At 46.7% G+C, this 22421-nt stretch overlaps 1 protein-coding gene across 4 annotated transcripts in view; it reads left to right on the forward strand.

Annotated features, from left to right (window-relative positions):
- MTHFD1L (methylenetetrahydrofolate dehydrogenase (NADP+ dependent) 1 like) overlaps nucleotides 1–22421 on the forward strand; it is a 189483-nt gene that overhangs the window by 54189 nt on the left and 112873 nt on the right. For 3 of the 4 annotated variants that reach the window (XM_058735646.1, XM_058735644.1, XM_058735643.1), the window contains exons 14-19: nucleotides 1424–1531; nucleotides 2399–2473; nucleotides 3282–3384; nucleotides 6943–7019; nucleotides 12579–12719; nucleotides 16067–16135. In XM_058735646.1, the coding sequence (XP_058591629.1) occupies nucleotides 1424–1531; nucleotides 2399–2473; nucleotides 3282–3384; nucleotides 6943–7019; nucleotides 12579–12719; nucleotides 16067–16135 (573 nt within the window). Of the gene's footprint in view, nucleotides 1–1423; nucleotides 1532–2398; nucleotides 2474–3281; nucleotides 3385–6942; nucleotides 7020–10592; nucleotides 10716–12578; nucleotides 12720–16066; nucleotides 16136–22421 lie in introns of those variants that run through there. The other variant, XM_058735647.1, reaches the window with a different exon arrangement.

Consider the following 22421-nt stretch of genomic DNA (forward strand, 5'->3'; position numbering starts at 1 on the left):
AAGAATGGAAAGTGAAAATACTGAGTCTTGAAGGGTGAGAGGGAGCCAGGTTTTGTGCAGAATGGGGGGGAGAGTGGGACCTGCTTGGGGGACAGTACGGGGGCGGGGAGGGATCTTCGGGGAACCGGAGGCCACCAGCGTGTTGTCAGGGGGCCGGTGGGGATAGAGGAAGTGAAATACAGAAATGGGCACGGGGCCAGCTCTTTCAGGCTTTGAATTTCATGGCCTAGATCTTGTTTGAATATCGCAGTCCGCCATTGAGGGGATTTTGACACAGTAATAACATGATGTAAATTGAGTTTTATGAAAATCGCTCTGGACTCTGTGCGGAGAACACACTGCTAGGAGTTCAGAGTGGATGCGAGGGGTGCAGTAAGGAAGCCCGGGGGAGAGGCGGTGGCGTGGGCCAGGGAGGTGGCAGTGAGGATGGGAAAAGCATGGCAACGATGTAAGCCGTGTTTGCTGAGTTTGCAGAATTCGATGTGGGGCATGAGAAAAGGGGGGACATCCGGGAGCGTGAGCTGAGCAACTCTTGAGTCATTGATTGAAGCGGATCACGGGGGCAATCATGGCCGCGAGGCTGCAACTGTGGTGGTGAAGGGGGTGGTGGTCAGAAAAAGAAGAGAGGCCTGTCTGGGGCCTGGGGACACCCCAGTGGATACCGAACAGGCATCAGGAAGGACAAACATGAGCCAACGGTAACATGGGGAAAGGATTCAATGCAAACATCAGCAAAGAGCTGTTGACTAATCGTTGATTGTTTATTTTCACTAATCAAATTAGTCTACATTAAAACTACTAGCAATTATTTTACTTGTCAAATTGACAGCTGGATTTTTTTTTTAAATAGTCATAATACTGGGGCGCCTAGGTGGCTCAGTCGGTTGAGCGTCCGACTTCAGCTCAGGTCACGATCTCGCGGTCCGTGAGTTCGAGCCCCGCGTCGGGCTCTGGGCTGATGGCTCAGAGCCTGGAGCCTGCTTCCGATTCTGTGTCTCCCTCTCTCTCTCTGCCCCTCCCCCGTTCATGCTCTGTCTCTCTCTGTCTCAAAAATAAATAAAACGTTAAAAAAAAAAATTAAAAAAAATAAAAATAAAAAATAAATAGTAATAATACTAAATTTTACCAGTGAGGGATTGAAACACGCTTTTATACATTACTGGGAGGCAGATGTTGGTAACACTTTCCTGGAAGGGAGGTAAAAATATGAAGTGCCTTAGAGGGCGCCTGGGTGGCTCAGTCCGAAAAGCGTCCGACTTCGGCTCGGGTTATGATCTCACAGCTTTTTTATTTAAGTTGTTTTACAGACTTAGCTCATTATAAGGCTGTGTAATTCATGCAATATTTTATTTGTTCGGGAAGTCCTTGAATACTGCCACGGCTGTTTGAGACAAGTAGAAAGAGGTTTTCATTTCTTTTATAGTTCAACCTTCACTTGACCGGGGACATCCACGCCATCACTGCCGCCAATAACCTGCTGGCCGCCGCTATTGACACAAGGATTTTGCATGAAAACACTCAAACAGACAAGGTGAGGAAGTTTTCTCGTTGGCCTTTTTGGGCCTCTTGTCCTGGGATTTCTGGATTCTTGAGGAGTTCATGGGAAAACTTTGTGGGGCCGATAAACTGAAATTGTATTAACAATTTTGTGAGTTCTATATATCCTTATTTCTTGGGGAGAGGATCCCTACTTGGGTCAGATTCTCAAATAAGTTTATGACCACTGCCAAGCCGTTGGGTGAATTATGTTAGTTGCAATTTAAAGGCAGATATTCTTTGAGATGGGACTTCAGTTTTGAAGGCAATCGGTAGACCAGTTCTCTTCCTTCTGTCCAAAGGTCAATCTCCAGTCTGTACTAAGGCGATTGGAAATATAGCTTTTTGACTGTAATGTTACATGCAGCCATTCTAGATGTACTGTGAATGAGATTAGACCTCCTTGTTGGAGTTCAGGTGCATGCAGCTGAGGTAAACACACACCTGACAGGGATAGAGCACTAGGTGCTACTTCCTCATGGGCGTGGACCGTGGATAAACGTGGGACTTTCTGGCATGTTTACAAGGATCTTGACTTCCTCCCAATTAAAGTAACTCCCTTGTGCGTTTTTGAAGCCAAGTACAGATAAATATTAATTTGCTGGTTGTAAGGCTGTAGAGATCAAGAAATATATATTTATGCAACATTTTTGCAATGTGCATGATTTCAGATCTAGTCAGATTTATTGAAATGATAGAAGTTAAGGCTACATTGTTTTATCAGCCAAGAATTTTAATAGGGTCTCTAATCTAAACAATTTGGTTATAAATGTAATGAGCTTTGTCATATCCTGTGAATCATCCAAGTTCCTAGCTGGCCCTTACACTTTTGTGGGGCTTTATTTTTGTTTTGTGTTTTTAGGCGCTGTATAATCGACTCGTTCCTTTAGTGAATGGTGTTCGAGAGTTTTCAAGCATTCAACTTGCTCGGCTGAAAGTAAGTTTCCAGTTGGTAGCTCTTCAACAAGAAAATGTCCTAGAAACAAATCAGAAAAATTGTCCAAGCCAGCAATTTTGAACTTGATTTGGGTTTTCAGACACTCTTTGGGGCGTTAAACTCTCGAGACAGAGCAATATAACAGAGAGAGAATAGAAGGAGAAGCCTGAGACACGGCTACACCAAAGGGCAAGCGGACAGATTAGTTCCCCTTTGAAGGTCTCTGTTCCTTCGGCCGTAAACTGGGAGGACTGCTTTGTAGGTGTGGAGCACTGTAGTCAACTGACAGATCAAATTTCCAAGAGTCCTTCTCTTATATTCTTGGATTTCTAGGAAATGAGTTCTGGCTTCTGTAAATGTATCTCTATCAGTTTTTGTTGCAGCAAGATGCTACGGTCGTGCGAGTGGAAGTAATCTTAACTCTTATCTGTCTTATCATTTATTTCCTGGTGCTATTTGCTGCTGTCCTGGGAATCCCATGGATTCCCCCTTGCTCTATTCAGAGACTAAAAGCTAACTTGATGGTATAAGTTACAGGCATTGGTTGGTAATAATCGATTTTAAAAATTCACCCCCTTGGGGTGCCTGGGTGACTCAGTCGGTTAAGCATCCGACTTCGGCTCAGGCCATGATCTCGCAGTGAGTCCAAGCCCCACGTCAGGCTCTGTGCTGACAGCTCCCTTGAGATCACGCCCTGAGCTGAAATCTAGAGCTGGACACTTAATTGACTGAGCCACCCAGGTGCCCCTACGTTTTGCCTTCTATTCCTTCCAAAGTTGATCACGTCGTTTTTCGTCTTCATCATTAGAAACTGGGAATAAATAAGACTGATCCAAGTACGCTGACGGAGGAGGAAATAAGTAAATTCGCCCGTCTCGACATCGAGCCCTCCACCATCACGTGGCAGCGAGGTTCGTGCCGATTGTGGGGTCGGGGATGAGGTCTGCTCCAGCTGAAGCTCGTAACCCACTTCCACGAGCACATGGTTTCATTTCCTCCCCTCGTCCTCCCAGCTCATGTTCTGGGATCCCTCTGTTTGTCCCAAGCCCTGTTATTTCCCCATCCTCACCCTCGCCTTCTGTTCAGGAGGAAACGTCATGCTCCTTCATGACTGGTTCTACCCCATCCGCTCCCCCTAACACATGTCCAAGGAAAATTTCCTCGTTTTTCTCCTCTGTGGTAGTACCGGGTGATGATCCCCAAGGTGTCTCAGAAGGATGAGTTGGTCCGTATTCCCGGTCCTTCTGTGTGTTCTTCTCAGACCTGCCCACTCACTTTCCTCATTTCTTCCCACTTCCAGAACATTTTTATCAGATGCCTGATCGATTGCAAGCGCCTTTTAATAAACGTTCTTGCGTCAACTTCTTTCTCCCAGTTCAGTAGGCTCATAGTGTAGAGAAGTTCTGTCCCTTCCTGACTCAGAAGCCCCCGTGGTGTGTGATAAAATCCTGTGTGGGTACAATTGCCATCACACCGCTTGGCCTGAAGCACTATCACAGTGTGGCCCCATACGCTTTTGCTCCCTGTCTGCTTTCGAGACAGCCTCTTCCTTCTGCCTGTCCTTGGCCGGCCAGCCCCACCCCATCTCCTTGCCTAGACCCTTCCCAAAGCTTCTCTTCTGGGAATCCATTCAGCCAGTTCATTAACAGTGTCGTGTTTTCCCACAAACCGTGAGGTAGAGAGAAAAAGACCAGAAACTGAGTCTTGGCTTCACCATTTATGAGCCGTGCAACCATTAGCAAATGACTTCCTCGGTTTTCTTCTCTGTAAAATGGAGTAATAATACCGGCGTCTGCCTTGCGCGGCTCCACTGCAAAATGAGAGTGGTTTGCAAACCCTACGGCACCACCCAAAAGTAATCCATAGGGAATGGTTGTGTGATGTAGCTTTCTGTGTCTTTGTCTCCCAAACTAAAGGAGAGTAACATCGTTTCGGAAATTCAAAAAAATTTTTATTAATAAAACCAATAACATGATCAAGATTTCGGAGATGTCTAGAAAGAAAGAAACATCTTGCCATGCTAATAACAATACTGTTCAGGTTTTTTGTGCATCTGGATTTTGTGTATAACTCTAACTTAGGTGTGTAGGTTTTAGATCCTACTGTCTTATTTATTTGAGTTTACTTATTTATTTTGAGAGAGAGAATGTGCATGCATGTGTGTGGTGGGGGTGGGGTAGAGGGGCGGAGAGAGAGGGCGAAAGAGAATCCCAAGTAGTGTCCGTGCTGTCAGGATGGAGCCCCGCTTGGGGCTCGATCTCATGAATCGTGAGATCATGACCTGGGCCAAAACCGAGAGTCAGACACTTAACCACCTGAGCCACCCGGGTGCCCCCTCCCACCAGCTTCATTTGTATCGTAAGTAGCATGTTCCATTCAGTTAGCTCTTTGTTGTAATGGTAATTTTAAATGGACCTAGGATATTCCTTTGTAGATGAACCATAATTTATTATTTAACAGACCAACAGCAGTTTTTTGTTTTTTGTTTTTTTTTGTTTTGTTTTTTGTTTTTCTTTTTAACATTTATTTTTGAGACAGAGAGAGACAGAGCATGAACGGGGGAGGGGCAGAGAGAGAGGGAGACACAGAATCGGAAGCAGGCTCCAGGCTCTGAGCCATCAGCCCAGAGCCTGATGCGGGGCTCGAACTCACGGACCGCGAGACTGTGACCTGAGCTGAAGTCGGACACTTAACAGACTGAGCCACCCAGGCGCCCCGACCAACGGCAGTTTTAATAATGGATATGAATATTATCAACATTTTATTGGGAAGCCTGCTAACTTTTTTTTTAATAATGGAAGTGACGACTTTAAAAAATTATTCCAGATAAATACTAGAATTATATTATTGTTCCTGGCACTAAAGTGAAGAAAATATTATCGATATAGGTAAGCCACCTGGGTTGAAGGAGTTTCGAATGACATTTGCTGAGTAGTTTGACTCTTATTCTCATGAATTAATATAAAAAAAATGGAACTCTTTATCAGATGACTTGAGGACATTTTATATAGCGTTTTGTTTTGTTTTGTTTTGTTTTGTTTTGTTTTGTTTTTTTATAAGGCAATATAGGACTTGACCTAGAAATAGCACAACCCTGGTGATGAGCTTAGGCCCTCATATGATTTGAGAACTAGAGAGGGACACTCAGGGACCACACGGGGCTGAACACTCTTTGCAGACTATATGAACGTCGCGGATTTCATGGCCAGCCCTTCCCTTTGCGCTCACCGTAAGAAGTGTAAGTGGTAGGTCTTTGATCCTGTGCCTCACATCAGAGGCTTATAGGCCTCCTTGCCTGGCCACGGGACCGGACCGGAGCCAACAGGCTATTCCGGAAACAATTAACATCAACAGAAGCAGCAGTAAGCATGGAGCCACTTTGTGGTTCCTAGAGCAGCGGGAGCCCTTGCCTCTCTGATCATCGTCCCCCACGCCAACCTCACCTGGGGCCTACAATCTTCCCTTCTCCCTGTCTCATTGGTTCGTCCATCTCCTGGCCATTAGACCAAGGTCCTGCACGCCTCAGTCATCCTCAGCGAAGCAACATCAGCTTGTTGGTTCCCGACGCCGTCCCAACAGCCTCGCAGGGAATCGTGACAGTTGTTCTGCCGAAGGCAAAATAGTGGCCCTGCGCCTTGTACCGCCCAGAACGGGAGCCAACTGTTGGTGGTGCTAGAATTATATTCTAAGTAAGTTAGGCACTCTCTGGGTGGTCTTCAAGACCTACTGCGGTAGTGCTAAAGGGACCCTTCGGACCCACACTCGCTCGTACCCTCCTCTTCTCCCCTGTGCCCGTAAAAGCCCCCGATCCCCCGATCAGAGATTGAGGTCTTGTTCATCTTTCCATCCCGGGACGGCACCTGGCCCAAAACTGGCCGAGTAAATATTCCTGGAGTGAATAAATGGGTTTCTCATTCCACCTTTAGTTCTATATTATTTAGAGGCCAGGAATCCTCAGGATTCCTTTCTGGTCTCTGTCTTGTGTGTCGGTTTTTAATCTTCACGTTTCTTAACGTGCTGCGGTGTGTGTGGGTGTGCAAATATGTGTTCGGGTCCCTGCTTCGGGTTCGGTTGCTTGTATCCCTAGGAGTGCAGTTGCTGGGTCACAGGGTGGGTCAGCGCTTAACCCTTTCAGAGACTTAACTGGCCGCTTCTGGTGATGTCGGTTTCGGTGTAAAATGTGACCACTTCAGAAATGCTTTTTCTTTACTGGCTGGTCGAAAACTGGCACCCCACCCTCACCAACCCCCTGACACACTCTATCACGTCATCTCTGTTTTCTTCTGAAGGCGCTTACCGCCGGCCGGTATTTTCTGGTTTACCCGATGCTCCTTCCCTGTGTCTACCCACCGGGAGGTCAAGCTGTCTCTTGCTCCCCGCTGCTCCCTTGGCACTCACAATAGCTCCAGACACACACGGGGCAGCCAGTCCCTCCTTGCTGATTGAATATGCTTTTTTTTCTTTTTCAGTATTGGACACAAATGACCGATTTCTACGAAAAATGACGATCGGGCAGGCGCACACAGAGAAGGGGTATTCCCGGCAGGTACGTGGCGTTTCTCCGCGGGACCGGCTCTGTTCTTCCTAGGTTGGTTTACACTGACCCAGAAGCTGGTTCTCTGCTTTTCTCTTCTCCGTCCGCTGCCTGCTGTGGCCTGGGGGGTTCTCAGCCTTTCAAGGCGTTGCTTCCTCAGCAGGACCCGGAGAGAATCAGGAGATGGAAAGGCCCCCGGTATTTTCTTACCAGCCTTTTCCTGTGTCATTGTAGTTGTTTATCATCCCGGGAAGAGCCACTCAGGGTGTCCCTTGAAAATAAATTTTTACATATTTTGCGGCAAATCTGCCAAGTTAATGCGGCATCCGCGTAACAACTGACGAAAAGAAAATCCCAAACACATGACTCAAGTTTCGGAAACCAAAGGATAAACACCTCGTTATTTGGTTTCATAGCCTGAAGTGTTTTTGAGGACAGTGTCTTACTGCCCAAGTACAGAAGGTGTTGAAGGTGAATTACGATGTTTATCTTCATTTTATTAGATCTCCAGTGTGGAGAGGGATGCTTGGGGAACATGAAATCGTTCTGCAATTTCTCAGGCCCGGCAAGCCTTTTTCGTTTTTTGTGTGGGGTTTTGTTTTTTTACATATAATAAACTTTATATTTTAAGATGGTGTTAGATTTATGGCCTTTACATTGTCAGATTTTTATTAGGGAAAAAATAATCACTTTTACTACAGTATTCAGCTGTCATACTTAATAGTCTTTTGGACCGTTTGAAATATTTTGAATTAAATAGCTAATATGCGGATTGAATCAAGACCGGCTAAGCCCGTGCACCTTCCCCCCCTCCAGCCCCCAGACTCTTCTGCATCCAGGAACTCACACACATGAACCGATTTCCAACATGCTGGAAAACCAGAACCAGTGCCATATAATTTCAGGAAGCTTCTGAAAGATAGGAAGACATTCATTCATTCCTGTTCATGTATGTATATACACATAAAGAACGGAAGCTAGCAAGATTACACCGACCTCTGACATGAATTACTTCTGTAAAGAGGGTTGGGAATGAGGGGCGCAGTAAGGAAGTCCTCTCACGTTTCCTCTGTGTACTTCTGTACTATAACCAGTAGTGGAGAGATGGGAGGTTAACCATGGCTGTGGTTTGAACGCCTTGTATCTTTAGCTCGTTACACACGTTTACGCATCTCTCTGGTTTGCAAATGGGAAAAGCAGGCATATGATGTCCAGTTACTTGCTCAAGGTTATATCTCATTGCTTTATGCATACATATTTTTAAATCAAAAGGGATTACATTTAAGAGCTTTAACTGGGTTTTTTTAAGCCATAAGTTTCTATTGATATATTTTTATGTTAATAAAGGTAGATCTATATTATCATTTTGGAATGGCTGTGTGATATCTCACCTTGTGGACGTAGTGTAATCAGTTCGGCCAGTTCCCTGTTAATGGCCACGTAGGGTGTTTACGATGTCGGGCTGTCATAAGCTGTAGGAACATACACACATATTTGTGTGCCTTGTCTGATGACGTCCTTAGGACAGACTCCCAGATCTGTAACTGGAGAGTCCAAGAAGAAGCAGATTTCCCACGATGATACACATTTCTATCCACGTTACCTTCCGGAAAAGCCGTGTTGATTCAACTACTTCCAATATTGCATATTGTTCTTTGTTTGAATTTGTGAAAAACAATAAAAATCTCTTCATATAATTTTGAAATCCTTTATTTGCAAAACGGAAATGAGCATAGGTACTGCATTCAGCCGATACAATGAATAAGACTAGTATTTAAATTGGGGTGTCTAGGTGGCTCAGGCAGTTAAGCGTCGCACTTTGGCCCAGGTCATGATCTCACAGTTGGTGAGTTTGAGACCCGCATCAGGCTGTGCCCTGACAGCGCAGAGACTGCTTGGGATTCTCTCTCTTCTCTCTCTCTCTCTCTCTCTCTCTCTCGCCCTCCCCTACTTGTGCTTTCACTCTCTCTCTCAAAATAAACTTTTTTTTTTAAAGTATTTATTTTTTGGGGCGCCTGGGTGGCGCAGTCGGTTAAGCGTCCGACTTCAGCCAGGTCACGATCTCACAGTCTGTGAGTTCGAGCCCCGCATCAGGCTCTGGGCTGATGGCTCGGAGCCTGGAGCCTGTTTCCGATTCTGTGTCTCCCTCTCTCTCTGCCCCTCCTCCGTTCATGCTCTGTCTCTCTCTGTCCCAAAAATAAATAAAAAACGTTGAAAAAAAAAATTTTTTTAAAAATAAAGTATTTATTTTTTATATTTATGTAAAAAATTTTTTAATGTTTCTTTATTTTTGAGAGAAAGGGAGACAGCGAGCAGGGAGGGGGAGAGAAAGAGGAAGACACAGAATCCGAAGCGGGCTCCAGGCTCTGAGCTGTCAGCACAGAGCCCGACACGGGGCTGGAACCCACGAACCATGAGATCGTGACCTGAGCCAAAGTTGGTTGCTTCACTGACTGAGCCACCGACTCGTCTCAAAAAGGGAATATTTAAATTGACCCAATTCCAGTGGCTGAATTTTGAGGAGGAAGGCATGTTCTTTGTTTCTCTTTTAGTTCATTTTTAATGTTATTCAAGGCGCAAAACCTTGAAATTATAATGATTACAAACGAAGAGCTTATATGTTATAAATTCTACTTATTATTACATAGTTAATATTATAAGAGTATCTCTAGTCTTATGTTTTATAAAGAAAGCCTCAGAATTTTCAGGCGTGTTTTATATGCACTGTTTATAATGGAATGGTGGCATAGAGAATCCTGAGTATGATACAGTGAAAAGTCACTGATTGGGTTGGGTTATATTGGATTATATATAGTTTGGATTGGGTTATATTGAAAATGTGATAATTGGGGCGCCTAGGTGGCTCAGTCAGTTGGGCGTCCGACTTCGGCTCGGGTCATGATCTCGCTGTCCGTGAGTTCGAGCCCCACGTCGGGCTCTCTGCTGACAGCTCAGAGCCTGGAGCCTGTTTCCGATTCTGTGTCTCCCTCTCTCTCTGACCCTCCCCCGTTCATGCTCTGTCTCTCTCTGTCTCAAAAATAAATAAACATTAAAAAAAAAAAGTGATAATTGAACATATTTGTGTTTGACTTTCAGGTACTATTTTTTCAGTACCTCAGTGACTAATGAAATCTCAACCTGGAAGTATCCAGAAAGTTCCTTATTTCCCTTCATTTCCTTTCTTGTCAGTGAAGGAAATGGACAATGACATGTCTCATAGGGTGACCCTGCCAGGGCACAGCCATTTTCTCCTTGTGTAAGCTTGAATTTGTCTGGCTCACATGGCCCCTCAGGCAGAAGGGAATTCAGGCGGAGTCTAATGAAGTGATTTTTGTCCAGTAGGTTGGACTATAAAGAGGAGGAAGGCGCGTTCCTTGTTTCTCTTTTAGTTCCTGTTGGCCTATGTCCAGCCTGGAGTGAGATCCAGAAGAGGGACTAGGAAAGCCCAGGAACATTTCACAGAAACTAGCTCCTGTCCAGCGTTCGTTGCTGGGCGCTTCAAGGTCTGATGTGGCCAAGCCCTTGTGGGCAGCTGAAAATTGATTGTGTCACCTTTTGACTTGGTGTCCACACTGCTGTGTGAAGCTCTAACTCTGGAAAACTGGCCTCAGAACCATCTTGCGCTGTCTGCCCCTCAGCTCTTTGCTGGACAAATGCCACCCCCTTGACACACCAGTGAATGACAGTGGAGGCGGTCGGCAGGTATTTATTTAGCAAATAAGTATTGACTGCCCACTGGGTTTCACACCCAGTCCTCCATGCTGCAGACCCAGGAGTAAAGCCTCCCCAGGGTTCTTGCCTTCATGGCACTACTTCCCGAAGTGGAGAGACAGCCATCAGACAGACAGTCACGTTAATCATTGATTACAAATCTGAGACCTGCTACAAAAGCAGACCACACGGTGCCATGGGCGGGAACAGCAGGGGCCTAGCCAGGCTGAGTCCTACTCAGCAGAACAAATCAAAGAACAGTTGTGGCCACAGTAGGGAGCCCACCCTAAGGAGCACCAAGCACAAGACTGTACATGTTTCTAGACACTCCAATTACTTGTGAATGGAAGATGGGCCCATTGAGGATAGACCCCCAGGAAGATGGGCCCATGGAGGATAGACCCCCAGGAAGATGGGCCCATGGAGGATAGACCCCCAGGAAGATGGGCCCATGGAGGATAGACCCCCAGGAAGATGGGCCCATGGAGGATAGACCCCCAGGAAGATGGGCCCATGGAGGATAGACCCCAGGAAGATGGGCCCGTTGAGGACAGACCCCCAGGAAGATGGGCCCATGGAGGATAGACCCCCAGGAAGATGGGCCCATGGAGGATAGACCCCCAGGAAGATGGGCCCGTTGAGGATAGACCCCCCAGGAAGATGGGCCCATGGAGGATAGACCCCCAGGAAGATGGGCCCATGGAGGATAGACCCCCAGGAAGATGGGCCCATGGAGGATAGACCCCCAGGAAGATGGGCCCATGGAGGATAGACCCCAGGAAGATGGGCCCGTTGAGGACAGACCCCCAGGAAGATGGGCCCATGGAGGATAGACCCCCAGGAAGATGGGCCCATGGAGGATAGACCCCCAGGAAGATGGGCCCGTTGAGGATAGACCCCCAGGAAGATGGGCCCATGGAGGATAGACCCCCAGGAAGATGGGCCCGTTGAGGATAGACCCCCAGGAAGATGGGCCCGTTGAGGACAGACCCCCAGGAAGATGGGCCCGTTGAGGACAGACCCCCAGGAAGATGGGCCCATGGAGGATAGACCCCCAGGAAGATGGGCCCATGGAGGATAGACCCCCAGGAAGATGGGCCCGTTGAGGATAGACCCCCAGGAAGATGGGCCCGTTGAGGACAGACCCCAGGAAGATGGGCCCGTTGAGGACAGACCCCCAGGAAGATGGGCCCATGGAGGATAGACCCCCAGGAAGATGGGCCCATGGAGGATAGACCCCCAGGAAGATGGGCCCATGGAGGATAGACCCCCAGGAAGATGGGCCCGTTGAGGATAGACCCCCCAGGAAGATGGGCCCATGGAGGATAGACCCCCAGGAAGATGGGCCCATGGAGGATAGACCCCCAGGAAGATGGGCCCATGGAGGATAGACCCCCAGGAAGATGGGCCCATGGAGGATAGACCCCCAGGAAGATGGGCCCATGGAGGATAGACCCCAGGAAGATGGGCCCGTTGAGGACAGACCCCCAGGAAGATGGGCCCATGGAGGATAGACCCCCAGGAAGATGGGCCCATGGAGGATAGACCCCCAGGAAGATGGGCCCGTTGAGTATAGACCCCCCAGGAAGATGGGCCCATGGAGGATAGACCCCCAGGAAGATGGGCCCATGGAGGATAGACCCCCAGGAAGATGGGCCCATGGAGGATAGACCCCCAGGAAGATGGGCCCATGGAGGATAGACCCCCAGGAAGATGGGCCCATGGAGGACAGACCCCCAGGAAGATGGGCCCATGGAGGATAGACCCCAGGCCTGCGGGAGCCTACTTACTGAAATATGGCTCCTTGTACAAATGGCCATCCAGATGACATGGTCAGTGAGCAGTACTTCTGCTTTTCAGGCACAATTTGACATCGCAGTGGCCAGTGAGATCATGGCAGTGCTGGCCTTGACCGACAGCCTCACGGACATGAAGGAGCGGCTGGGAAGAATGGTGGTGGCCAGTGACAAAAATGGGCAACCCGTGACAGCAGAAGATTTGGTGAGTGTGTCCGTCTCAGGAACGCAGGAGAGCTCGCCGTGCCCCTGTGGTAGGTTCAGGAGAATGAGGGTTTTCTTCTTACCAGCGTGTGTCAAGGAAATTCAGATGATTTCTGCAGACACATTTGTCCCTCACCAGCCTGTTGGTCATGCGGCAATGTGTTTGTACCTCTCTGCAGCAAAGCACATGAAATTTATCTCCTAAGCCTTTCCTGATCGTTGCCTGTCCTGATCTCTGCTCCCTGGCTGGGGTGGGGCGGCCTCCTGTTAGCTCTCAGCTTTTTTTACAGAGGGTGATCTGTGCCAGCTTTAAATCGAGGACAAATCGCCTTTCAAAAGACCAAGAAGTAAGCGGCTCCCCCTTCACGAAAGGGAAACCAGGGACGCCTGGGTGGCTCAGTCAGTTAAGCATTCAGCTCTTGATGGCATCTCAGGTCACGATCACACGGTCATGAGATCGAGCCCCGCCTCGGGCTCCATGTGCTGAGCGTGAAGGGTGCTTGGGATTCTTTCTCTGACCCTCCCCCGCCCGTTCTTTCTTTCTCTCAAAATAAATAAACATTTAAAAAACCAAAAAAGAAAGGTGAAGTGAAAATTGGCCCTGGCTTCTTAACCCTGTGCCTTACATTTGGGCGTCACATCATAACACCGGATCTTGCCTTAATCAGTCTTCCCCATCTCGCTCCCTTTTGAGTTCAGTGATGCTCTTTGAGCTTTCATGGTGTCCTGGCCCGTCACTGTCTCTTGCTGGGCTTCCTCTAATTTGGCGTGCTCATCTCTCTTCCTCTTCGGAATCACCACCTTTTCTGTGAAATTAAACCCCATTGGTGGCATAGCTGTTTCACGTGCTTGGACCTGTTTCGAAGTGCATAGGGTATGACACAGGCGTTTGGAAAGCTGTTCCACACTCCAAACTTCAGCTGACTTTCCCACATCCGGGTCACATACCATGATGGCAGCTCGATGTTCCCTGGCAGTTGGAAACCAGTTGTGGGAGGAAAAAGGCAAATTAGTATTTTATTAATTCCAGGGGCTTCGGATGTCATTGGAATCCTTTGCCAAAAGTTACTTTTTGGCTGCTTCTGAGAACCTGACTGACTCATCACATAGGTCTTGTCAATCAAATATTAAATATGTCAATTAAATTAAATGTGTTTTTATCAGCAGTCCCTGGGATGCTTAGAATAAAGCTTAATGAGAAAACCCAAATCCAGGTTGCTGTAAAGGTATTGTATTTTTGAAACTGAGCCTGGGTGGCTCAGTCGGCCAAGCATCCGACTGTTGATTTTGGCTCAGGTCATGATCTCGTGTGAGTTCGAGCCCCTTATCAGGCTTTGTGCTGTCAGTGTGAAGCCTGCTTGGGATTCTCTCTCTCTCTCTCTCTCTCTCTCTCTCTCTCTCTCTCTCTCTCTTCCCCTCCCACTTGCGCTCTTTCTCTCAAAATAAATAAATAAATAAATAAATAAATAAATAAATAATCTTTTTTTTTTTAATTATCAATATCTTGTAAACTGTGTAAGCTAAACATATTATGGTTTCTGTATCAATATATTTCTTTGTATGTTCTTAATATTGGGTATTAATAAATATGTATCAAGAATAGTTTGGAACTTAATCTGGAAATATTGTTTCCCTAGATTTATTTTGTGTGTGTGTGATACAAGTCTCAGATCTGGAAATAAACCCAAAGTTGACTCTTTGGGGTCATCTTTTGCCTTCCTTGTTCATAAAAAGCACCTATTTCTTCCAATTGTGTTTCATCAACCTGGAACTACCACTAGTTAGTCTTTCATAAAAAATTAAGGAAGGATTTTTAGAGCATCTGTCTTTTCATTTCACTATTTTATAGCTTTTTTTAAACACATTTTTTTTAACGTTTATTCATTTTTGAGAGACAGAGACAGAGCACGAGCGGGGGGAGGGGCACAGAGAGAGAGAGAGGGAGACACAGGATCCGAAGCAGGCTCCAGGCTGAGCTGTCAGCACAGAGCCCGACTCAGGGCTCGAACTCACAGACCGTGAGATCATGACCTGAGCCCCAGTTGGACGCCTAACCGAGTGAGCCACCCAGGCACCCCTGTTTTATAACTTTTTATATACTTTGCTCTTGGTCAAAAGGATTTATGTATTGCCATGAGAATTGGAATAAATGGCTTCTGGAAGTTTCTCATAAGACGATCGCTTCTGCCATCCTCTGGAGGAATGTGTCCACACTCTGTCCCCCTGGACTCAGCAAACGGACCCGAGTGGCCATGACCGCACCAGAGCTGCTCTCTTTGCTTGGGCTCGATGACAGTCAGTGTGTTGGGCGCAACAAGATAAGAGGCATCACCCACGCGGAGGGAGAATGTAATTGACTCACATATTTTGAAAAGAGGAAGATCGGCTAGATTCTACCACCTGATACATTGAGATATGTTTCGTGGCATTTTTATCTTTCAGGGGCGACATTGCCGTGCATTTACTCCTATCGTAGCCTTACAATCACAGACGAGTGTTTTGAAGGCATTTGCCCAGTGTCTGTAGAAGAGGTGGAAGGGTTTTGTTTTGTTTTGTTTTGTTTTGTTTTGTTTTGTTTTGTTTCTCTAAAGCTCCCTCTGTGGCCTTCTTTGGCACACTTTTTCCGGTTGTTCTCAGATTTCTTCCCTGTTTCTCCCTTCTCCCGTCTTTTCCAGGAATGGGGAAGGGGATACAGTAGGGACCTCACCCAGAGCTTTGTAGGACTGGGAGGGGGCAGTAGCCACATTTTATACACAGGCGGCATCGACTCTGTTCTGGGCAGACAGGCAGCATGAGAGATGGAAAAGGAGAAGCCTTCCAAATGTAGTTTTCTGAGTGCCTCTGGCTCTGCGGGATGAAACACTGGGAAACCAAGTGTTCGTTGGTTGGTTTGAGAAAAATGGGTGCTTTCGGACATTCCCCTTTATCCTTCTCCATTCCCACTCAGTAAATAGCCTTATTGTCATACTTTGTCTGATTTCTTCAGGCAAGAGTATAATCTCTGATAATGAAAAAATAATGTGTGTTTTGCCAGAAGACACTTTTAGGCAGACTGAAAGATCTCCTGTATGCCTCTTAAACACCATCAAGGAAGGTGTTTTTAAAAAAAAAGCAGGGACTGCTACTTCTCCATCACTTCACATCTCAGAATGGTTGACATGCATTCAGGTGGGGGAGAGAAGGATACGGCCGCCAGAGCCGTGGTACCCATAGCTCCGAGCTGAGAGCAGCCTGTGGGAATGCCCACCTCCGAGGCGGGCTGGTGAGAAATGGCCATGAGATTCACCTTTGCACGGATGATCTTTTGTCAGTCACTTAAAGCAGGTTTTTTTTTCCTCTCTCCTTTAGGGGGTCACAGGCGCATTGACGGTTTTGATGAAAGATGCAATAAAACCAAATCTGATGCAGACCCTAGAAGTAAGTGATTTTCTTTTTATAGAAATTGTTGACAGCGTTTGCATTCATCGGATCGCTTGTGCACCCCCCCACACAGCGTGAGCGTTTCCAGCCAACGTGAGCCTGCAGGGAGCATCCGAAAAAGTCCTTGGTCCAAAAAAAAAACAAACTTAAAAGTGTATTTACAGATTCTTTCCTTAGGTAATGCAGTACTAATTGACTGGAGTGGAGACTTTAAAACGCCGTATCTAACACCTCAGTAAGTTATGTAGCCACGTTTACGTGATGTTTTCTCTTTTGCCTTTTTTGGACTTAGCTTTTCATAATCCATTAGGTTTGGGGTTTGGGGGGGTTCCCCCCCCCAAGCAAAACACGCAGCGTATGCCAAGAAATGCTCCCCAGGCAAGCTTTTGTAAGATTTGCCCTGCCCTTGTCTTCATCGAACTTAAATTTTCTCATCAAAATACCCGTATTCCAGTCTGGTTTTCTGGTCACTCAAGGGAGGCGGAGGCAACCAGAAGAGAAGGAAGGGGCAAGACAAACAATATCCACCCATTTATTCGTTCATTCAGCTGATAGAACGCTCGGCTTGAGCGTACCCTCTGCCGTTCGCTAACCGTGACCTTGGCCACACCTCTGTTCTCTCCCGTGTGAAGGGATGATGGTACCGAAGACTAACTTAATGGGGTCATTATGAAGGTTCGGTATTCATCTAACACGCGACACAGGCAGGCCTTGGAGCAGTGGCTCAGGACAACCAAGTCCCTGCCCTCTCGGAGCTTGTGCTTCAGTGGGGGAGACAGATGGCAGAGAAGTGTGTCGATATGTAGCATGTCAGCCGCCGGCAAAGACTGAAGAAGAAACGTCAGAGGGGTTGAGGGAGCAGAGAGCGATGTGGTGTGTGTGTGTGTGTGTGTGTGTGTCTGGCTGGTGTCCGGTGACCAGAGATGGGAGCAAAGCAAGAGACCGAGCTGTGTGTGAGGAGCAGCTTTGCGGGCGGAGGGTGACAGTTAGTGCAAAGCCTTTGGGCAGGAACGTGCTGTGCAGTCGGAAGGGCACCCGCCGAGAGCAGGAATCCAGACGCAGGACACCAGGACAGAAATGGTGGAACCAGACCGAGCTGGAAGGTGCGCAGTTGAGGACGCGGGGAGGGGAGAGCGCGAGCACCTTTCCGTGGGGCCTCTGCCTCCCGCAGCGTGAGCTCCATGCGACCAAGTGTTCGTTTCTCTGTCCCCGTCTATGTGTGTGGCCTCTTCGCGAGGTCTGACGCAGGTAATGTTTCTTCCTTCTGGAACACTTGGTTCTTCTGACTTCTGTGGTGCCTTGTGTCCCTGGACCTCCTGCTGGCCTCCCCTCCGTTCCCTTTGCTGGCCTGTCCTCAGCTCAGCTTCTGAATGTTGGCGAGTGTGAGCCCTCCCTTCCCCCACCATCAGCCACGTGATGACCCCCCAGACTCGCGTTCAGAATCTCCTGACCTCAGAATTTCAGAGTCGTAGGTGTACCTGCCAAGAGCCATTGCGTATCAAACTTAGTTATCAAATAGGGTCTTTGAGTTTCAGCCTGGCCACGGTTCCAGCCAAAGTGCTAGGAATCATCCTGGAGCCTGTCTCCATCCCTGCAGAGGCTTCTTCCGTGTGTGTGCCCGGCCTCCAGCGTACCCTCCCGCCCAGCTAGCCTCACTGCCTCCACTGTCCCTTCCAGAATGCTTTCTCTGCTCCGCCACCCGAGAGCTCGGAAACTGAATCGGGCTCTGTTGCTCTCCTGCCTAAGAGCCTTGGGTGGTTTACCCTGGTCCTCCCTCTGGCTGGAAACCTCGCAGGGTCTGGCCCTTGCCTGCCTCTTCCCCCATCCTCCCTCTCCCTGCCCGGGACGCCCCTTGCAGACACCCGATTTCCCATGTCTGGTTCCCTCCTGTACTTTAGGACTCATGTCCTTTATTTTATTTTTTTTTTCTTTCCAAGATTTTATTCTATTTTAATTCAACTTCGTTAACATACAGTGTAGTCTTGGATTCAGGAGTAGAATCCAGTGATTCGTCTCTTACACCCAGCGCTCATCCCAAAGAGTGCCCTTCTTAATGCCCGTCACCCATTTAGCGCATGCCCCCTCCCACCTCGCATCCAGCACCCCTCAGTTTGTTCTCTGTATTTAAGAGCCTCTTCTGGTTTGCCTCCCTCTCTCTCTGTTTTTATCTCTTTTTTTCCCCTTCCCCTACATTCTCTGTCATGTTTCTTAAATTCCACATAGGAGTGAAATCCTATGCCCTTTACATATCAGCATCCTGGAGAGGCCTTCCCGGGACACTGCGTCCAACCCAGACCCAGTCCCTGTGTCCTGTCACTGTCCTGTCATTCTCTGCACGTCAGGGAGTATCAGCGTAAGAGTCCCTACTTCTTTGTTCATCCACCAGGATGAGAGCAGGACCTCTTCCACGTGGTTCACCACCGGATTGTGGCTCCTAGAAAGTGCCTTGCATGTATTAGGCGCTCGGCAAACATTTGTTGAATAATTAAACGACTGCTGACTAATTTTTACTACGTCGCTCCTAAAAATACAGATCTGTGTAACAAACAACTGAGTGAATAAGAAAAAAGCTTAGAGACGTGACCCTGCTTCCTCGTAACACTTCGCCCTCAAAAATGAACATAACTGTTATCATCATTATTTGGGATCATCAGATTATTGTTTTAAATAATTATCTTTCTCAAATTAAAAATTACCTGCACTTTATAAGATAATAACCCATTCTAAAAGTCTAGTTTCCATTAGGGAATGAGTCAGTGGGCCGGGCTGCTCCCAAATGATTCTTGTACTCACATTTTCTGTCCATTTTTCACTTAAGACCAGGCCATTTGTCATTACGTTAACAGACAATGGGCATTGTTTAAAAAAATAACAAAACAGCATTCGGTTAAAATACCTGCATTTATGAACTCCGCTATGTGGGTCCTAACCATTCCCAATGAACCTGGCTAACGAGTGGCACTAGGAATGTAAGTCAGCCTGTAACGTAAAAACCATTGTTCAGTATATGGATGGTGCTTTAGTGCTCATGTTTGAATACCCTTGACTGTTGGTCCCCTAGCAGGTTATCAAGGGTTACCTTACTACTGGTTGCCAGGAGACCCGTAGTTCTCCGTCCTGGCTGCACGTTAGAATCTCCTGGAAAGATTTAGAGATACTAATGCTAGGCTCCCCCCAGACCAAGTGAACCAGAATGTCAGGGAGGTAGCGCCTGGGTATCCCAGGTGATTCTCATGTATGGCCAGAGTAAGAACTTCCCTGCGGAATATTTTAAGAAGACAGAGAAATGGAAATGTCTTAACATTTTAACCCTGGGTGAGCCATATATGTATCCATGTGCTGTCCAATATGGTAGCCTTTGGCCACACGTGGTTATTTTTACCTCAATTACTTTAAATTGAATACAATTTCAAATTTGGTTCTGCAGTCGTATGAGCTACCTTTCTATTTATATAGTTATTTTTAAAAAATTGGGGGGCACCTGGGTGACTCAGTTGGTTAAGCATGCGGCTTCGGCTCAGGTCGTGATCTCTCAGTTCGTGGGTTCGAGCCCCGCGTCGGGCTCTGTGCTGATGGCTCGGAGCCTGGAGCCTGCTTTGGATTCTGTATCTCCCTTTCTCTCTGCCCCTCCCCTGTTTGTGCTCTGTCTCTCTTTCTCAAAAATAAATACTAAACATTAAAAAAAAATTAAAAAGATTTTTTGCTAGCTACATTTTAAGTGCCCTGTAACCACATGTGGACAGTGGCTATTATGTTGGATGGTGCGGCTACAGAATATTTCCAGCACAGCAGAAAGCTCTTTTTCCTTTCTTTTTTCAAGGCACACTGCCGTATGCGGCACCTTGTTTGGAAAATATTCAGATTCGGGGGGTTTTTTTTGTTTTGTTTTTAAGTAATCTCTATACTAAACATGGGGGCTTGCACTCACAACCCTGAGGAGGCTCTTTTATACAAAGCTCTCTGAGGGCTCTGGTAAGCAAATGATTAATTGAGGTATTAATCTTTGGAAAAATTGGAAAAGTCCATTAAGGAGGAGATCCATAGCCTTGTCATCATGAGAAACCAAGATGGGTCCTGCATTATTTTCCTCTGTGTTCTGCATATGAAATAAAGTATTGAATTCATGGTAGGTATTTCTATATCTTTGGACCAGTCACAGAGCTCCTTAGACTAAGTATTCAACTCACTGTACTGTATCATAGCCGCAAATATTAGGTGAGTGTGTGAGCATCTCTGGATTTGAATGTCTAACAATGATCTATAAAGTTTTCCATTCAGACTCCATGCTATAGGAATTTCAAAACCAAGGCTCTAATGCTGCTTTAGTAATTAACCTGCTGTGTGGCCTTTAGTTTTAAATTAAAACACTGCTGATCTAGTCCTTACAGTGGTTATCTCAGGAATAGTGAAGTGTTGATGCTGATCCAGTCACACCCTGTCACCGCCACCACCAGACCAGTGTTTGATGCTTCTCAGACCAGTGGACCCACTGAGTGCTGCTGTGTGTAGACAAGTGAAGGCATCTGCCTTCCCAGGGATGGAGCCTGTGACGTCCCCACTACGCTTTCCCCGGCTCTGCTACCTTAACACAGGCAGCCATATTCCAGGACGGCAAGGGGAGATGGTGATGGAGACTTAGTGTTTTCTTCAGAGCATTTAAAAGGTTTATCTGTGGGGCACCTGGGTGGCTCAGTAGGTTAAACATCAGACTTCGGCTCAGGTCATGATCTTGAAGGTCATGGGTTCGAGCCGTGCATCAGGCTCTGTACTAATAGCTCAGAGCCGGGAGCCTGCTTTGGATTCTGTGTCTCCCCCTCTCTCTGCCCCTCCCCCACTCGCGCTCTGTCTCTCCCTCTCAAAAATGAATAAATACTGAAAAAAAATAAAAAATAAATAAAAGGTTCATCTGTACAGAAGTGAGAAATTACAGATAGGTACACAGAGAGATCAGGACACTAAACACACACATAAATATATCTGTCGGCACCTATGTTTGGATTTCAGATTCCCAGCTTTATTTTTACAGACATTTGTATGACCTCACGAGGACCATGTCATTGTCCCTCCTGAGGACTTCGGGAGGAAAAGTAAATAGAGAACTCACAGAGTGGCTTTGATAAACTCTTCTCTTTTTCATTCTCAGAGATGACTTTTCTTTCACTGCCTTTCTTCCTGCTTTTGTTCAGCTTTCTCATCTTTGAAATATGTTCCGCCAGCAGCCCATCATGGTTCATGGGAATTTTCCATGGCTCCCAGCCTCCCTCCCCCCCTCCCCCCCCCCCCCCCCACGCCACATCACTCCCTGTCTTCCCTCCTGTCAGTAAAGGGGCAGCCTGTATTTTCACAGGTGAGGCCATGGCTTCGTGTATACAGACCCCAGTGGCCCTGTCTGGGCTCGAAATAAAACCTGAGCATTTGATTGCATGTGGATAAATTCCTTTAGATAGGGCCACAGTCTGTTCTCCCTGATGAAGGACAAGTGTAGAAATGGCATTTAAAGTGAATATATTGGCAGATTTTCTTTACCGACTTAAATCTAAAGGTTTTGATAATTCCCTTATATTGTTGTGGGGTTTTCTTTTGCCTGTTTAGTAAGAATTGCTCTAGCATTTGACCAAGAGGGACAATTTTCTTTGCTTTTATTATCTGAATAGTTACCGGGTTTTTAACATGGAAGCCAGTTAAACAATGAGAAAGACTTAGAATTTTTACAAATCAGAAGAGCAAATTTATTGTGTAAATATAAAATTAGGCTCTAGTGAACTTCAACGTTACATGGTTGTCCTGCCATTCCACACAACTCATTAATTGTATTGATTTTTTTTGCTTTCTTTCGATTTTTCTAGAAGTGATTGACTTCTTTTGGAAGGAAAAAATACACCTAAATAAGCCTCTTAAACCATCAGGGTCTAATTCTGTTCCTTTAAAAACTGTAATGCCAAATACTGTGAAGGGAGGTAAATAGTTTACTTCACTGTCAGTGAGTCAGCTGAGTGCTTTCTCAAAGTTATAGTAGGAAATAATCAATTCTTACAGCTTTTCTCCTAGTTCAGCATTAAATGTCGGATGACACTCTTGGAGAGTACACCAGGAATTTGGCCCTTTGGGAGAGTCGGGGTGTTTTCATTTTCTTTGAGAGAATTTGGGGTTTTTTAAATTTCTTTTTAATGTTTATTTATTTTTGAGACAGAGAGAGACAGAACATGAACAGGGGAGGGTCAGAGAGAGAGGGGGAGACACAGAATCCGAAACAGGCTCCAGGCTCTGAGCGGTCAGCACAGAG

This window comes from Neofelis nebulosa, chromosome 6 (assembly GCF_028018385.1).
Source record: "Neofelis nebulosa isolate mNeoNeb1 chromosome 6, mNeoNeb1.pri, whole genome shotgun sequence".
Lineage (NCBI taxonomy): Eukaryota > Metazoa > Chordata > Mammalia > Carnivora > Felidae > Neofelis > Neofelis nebulosa.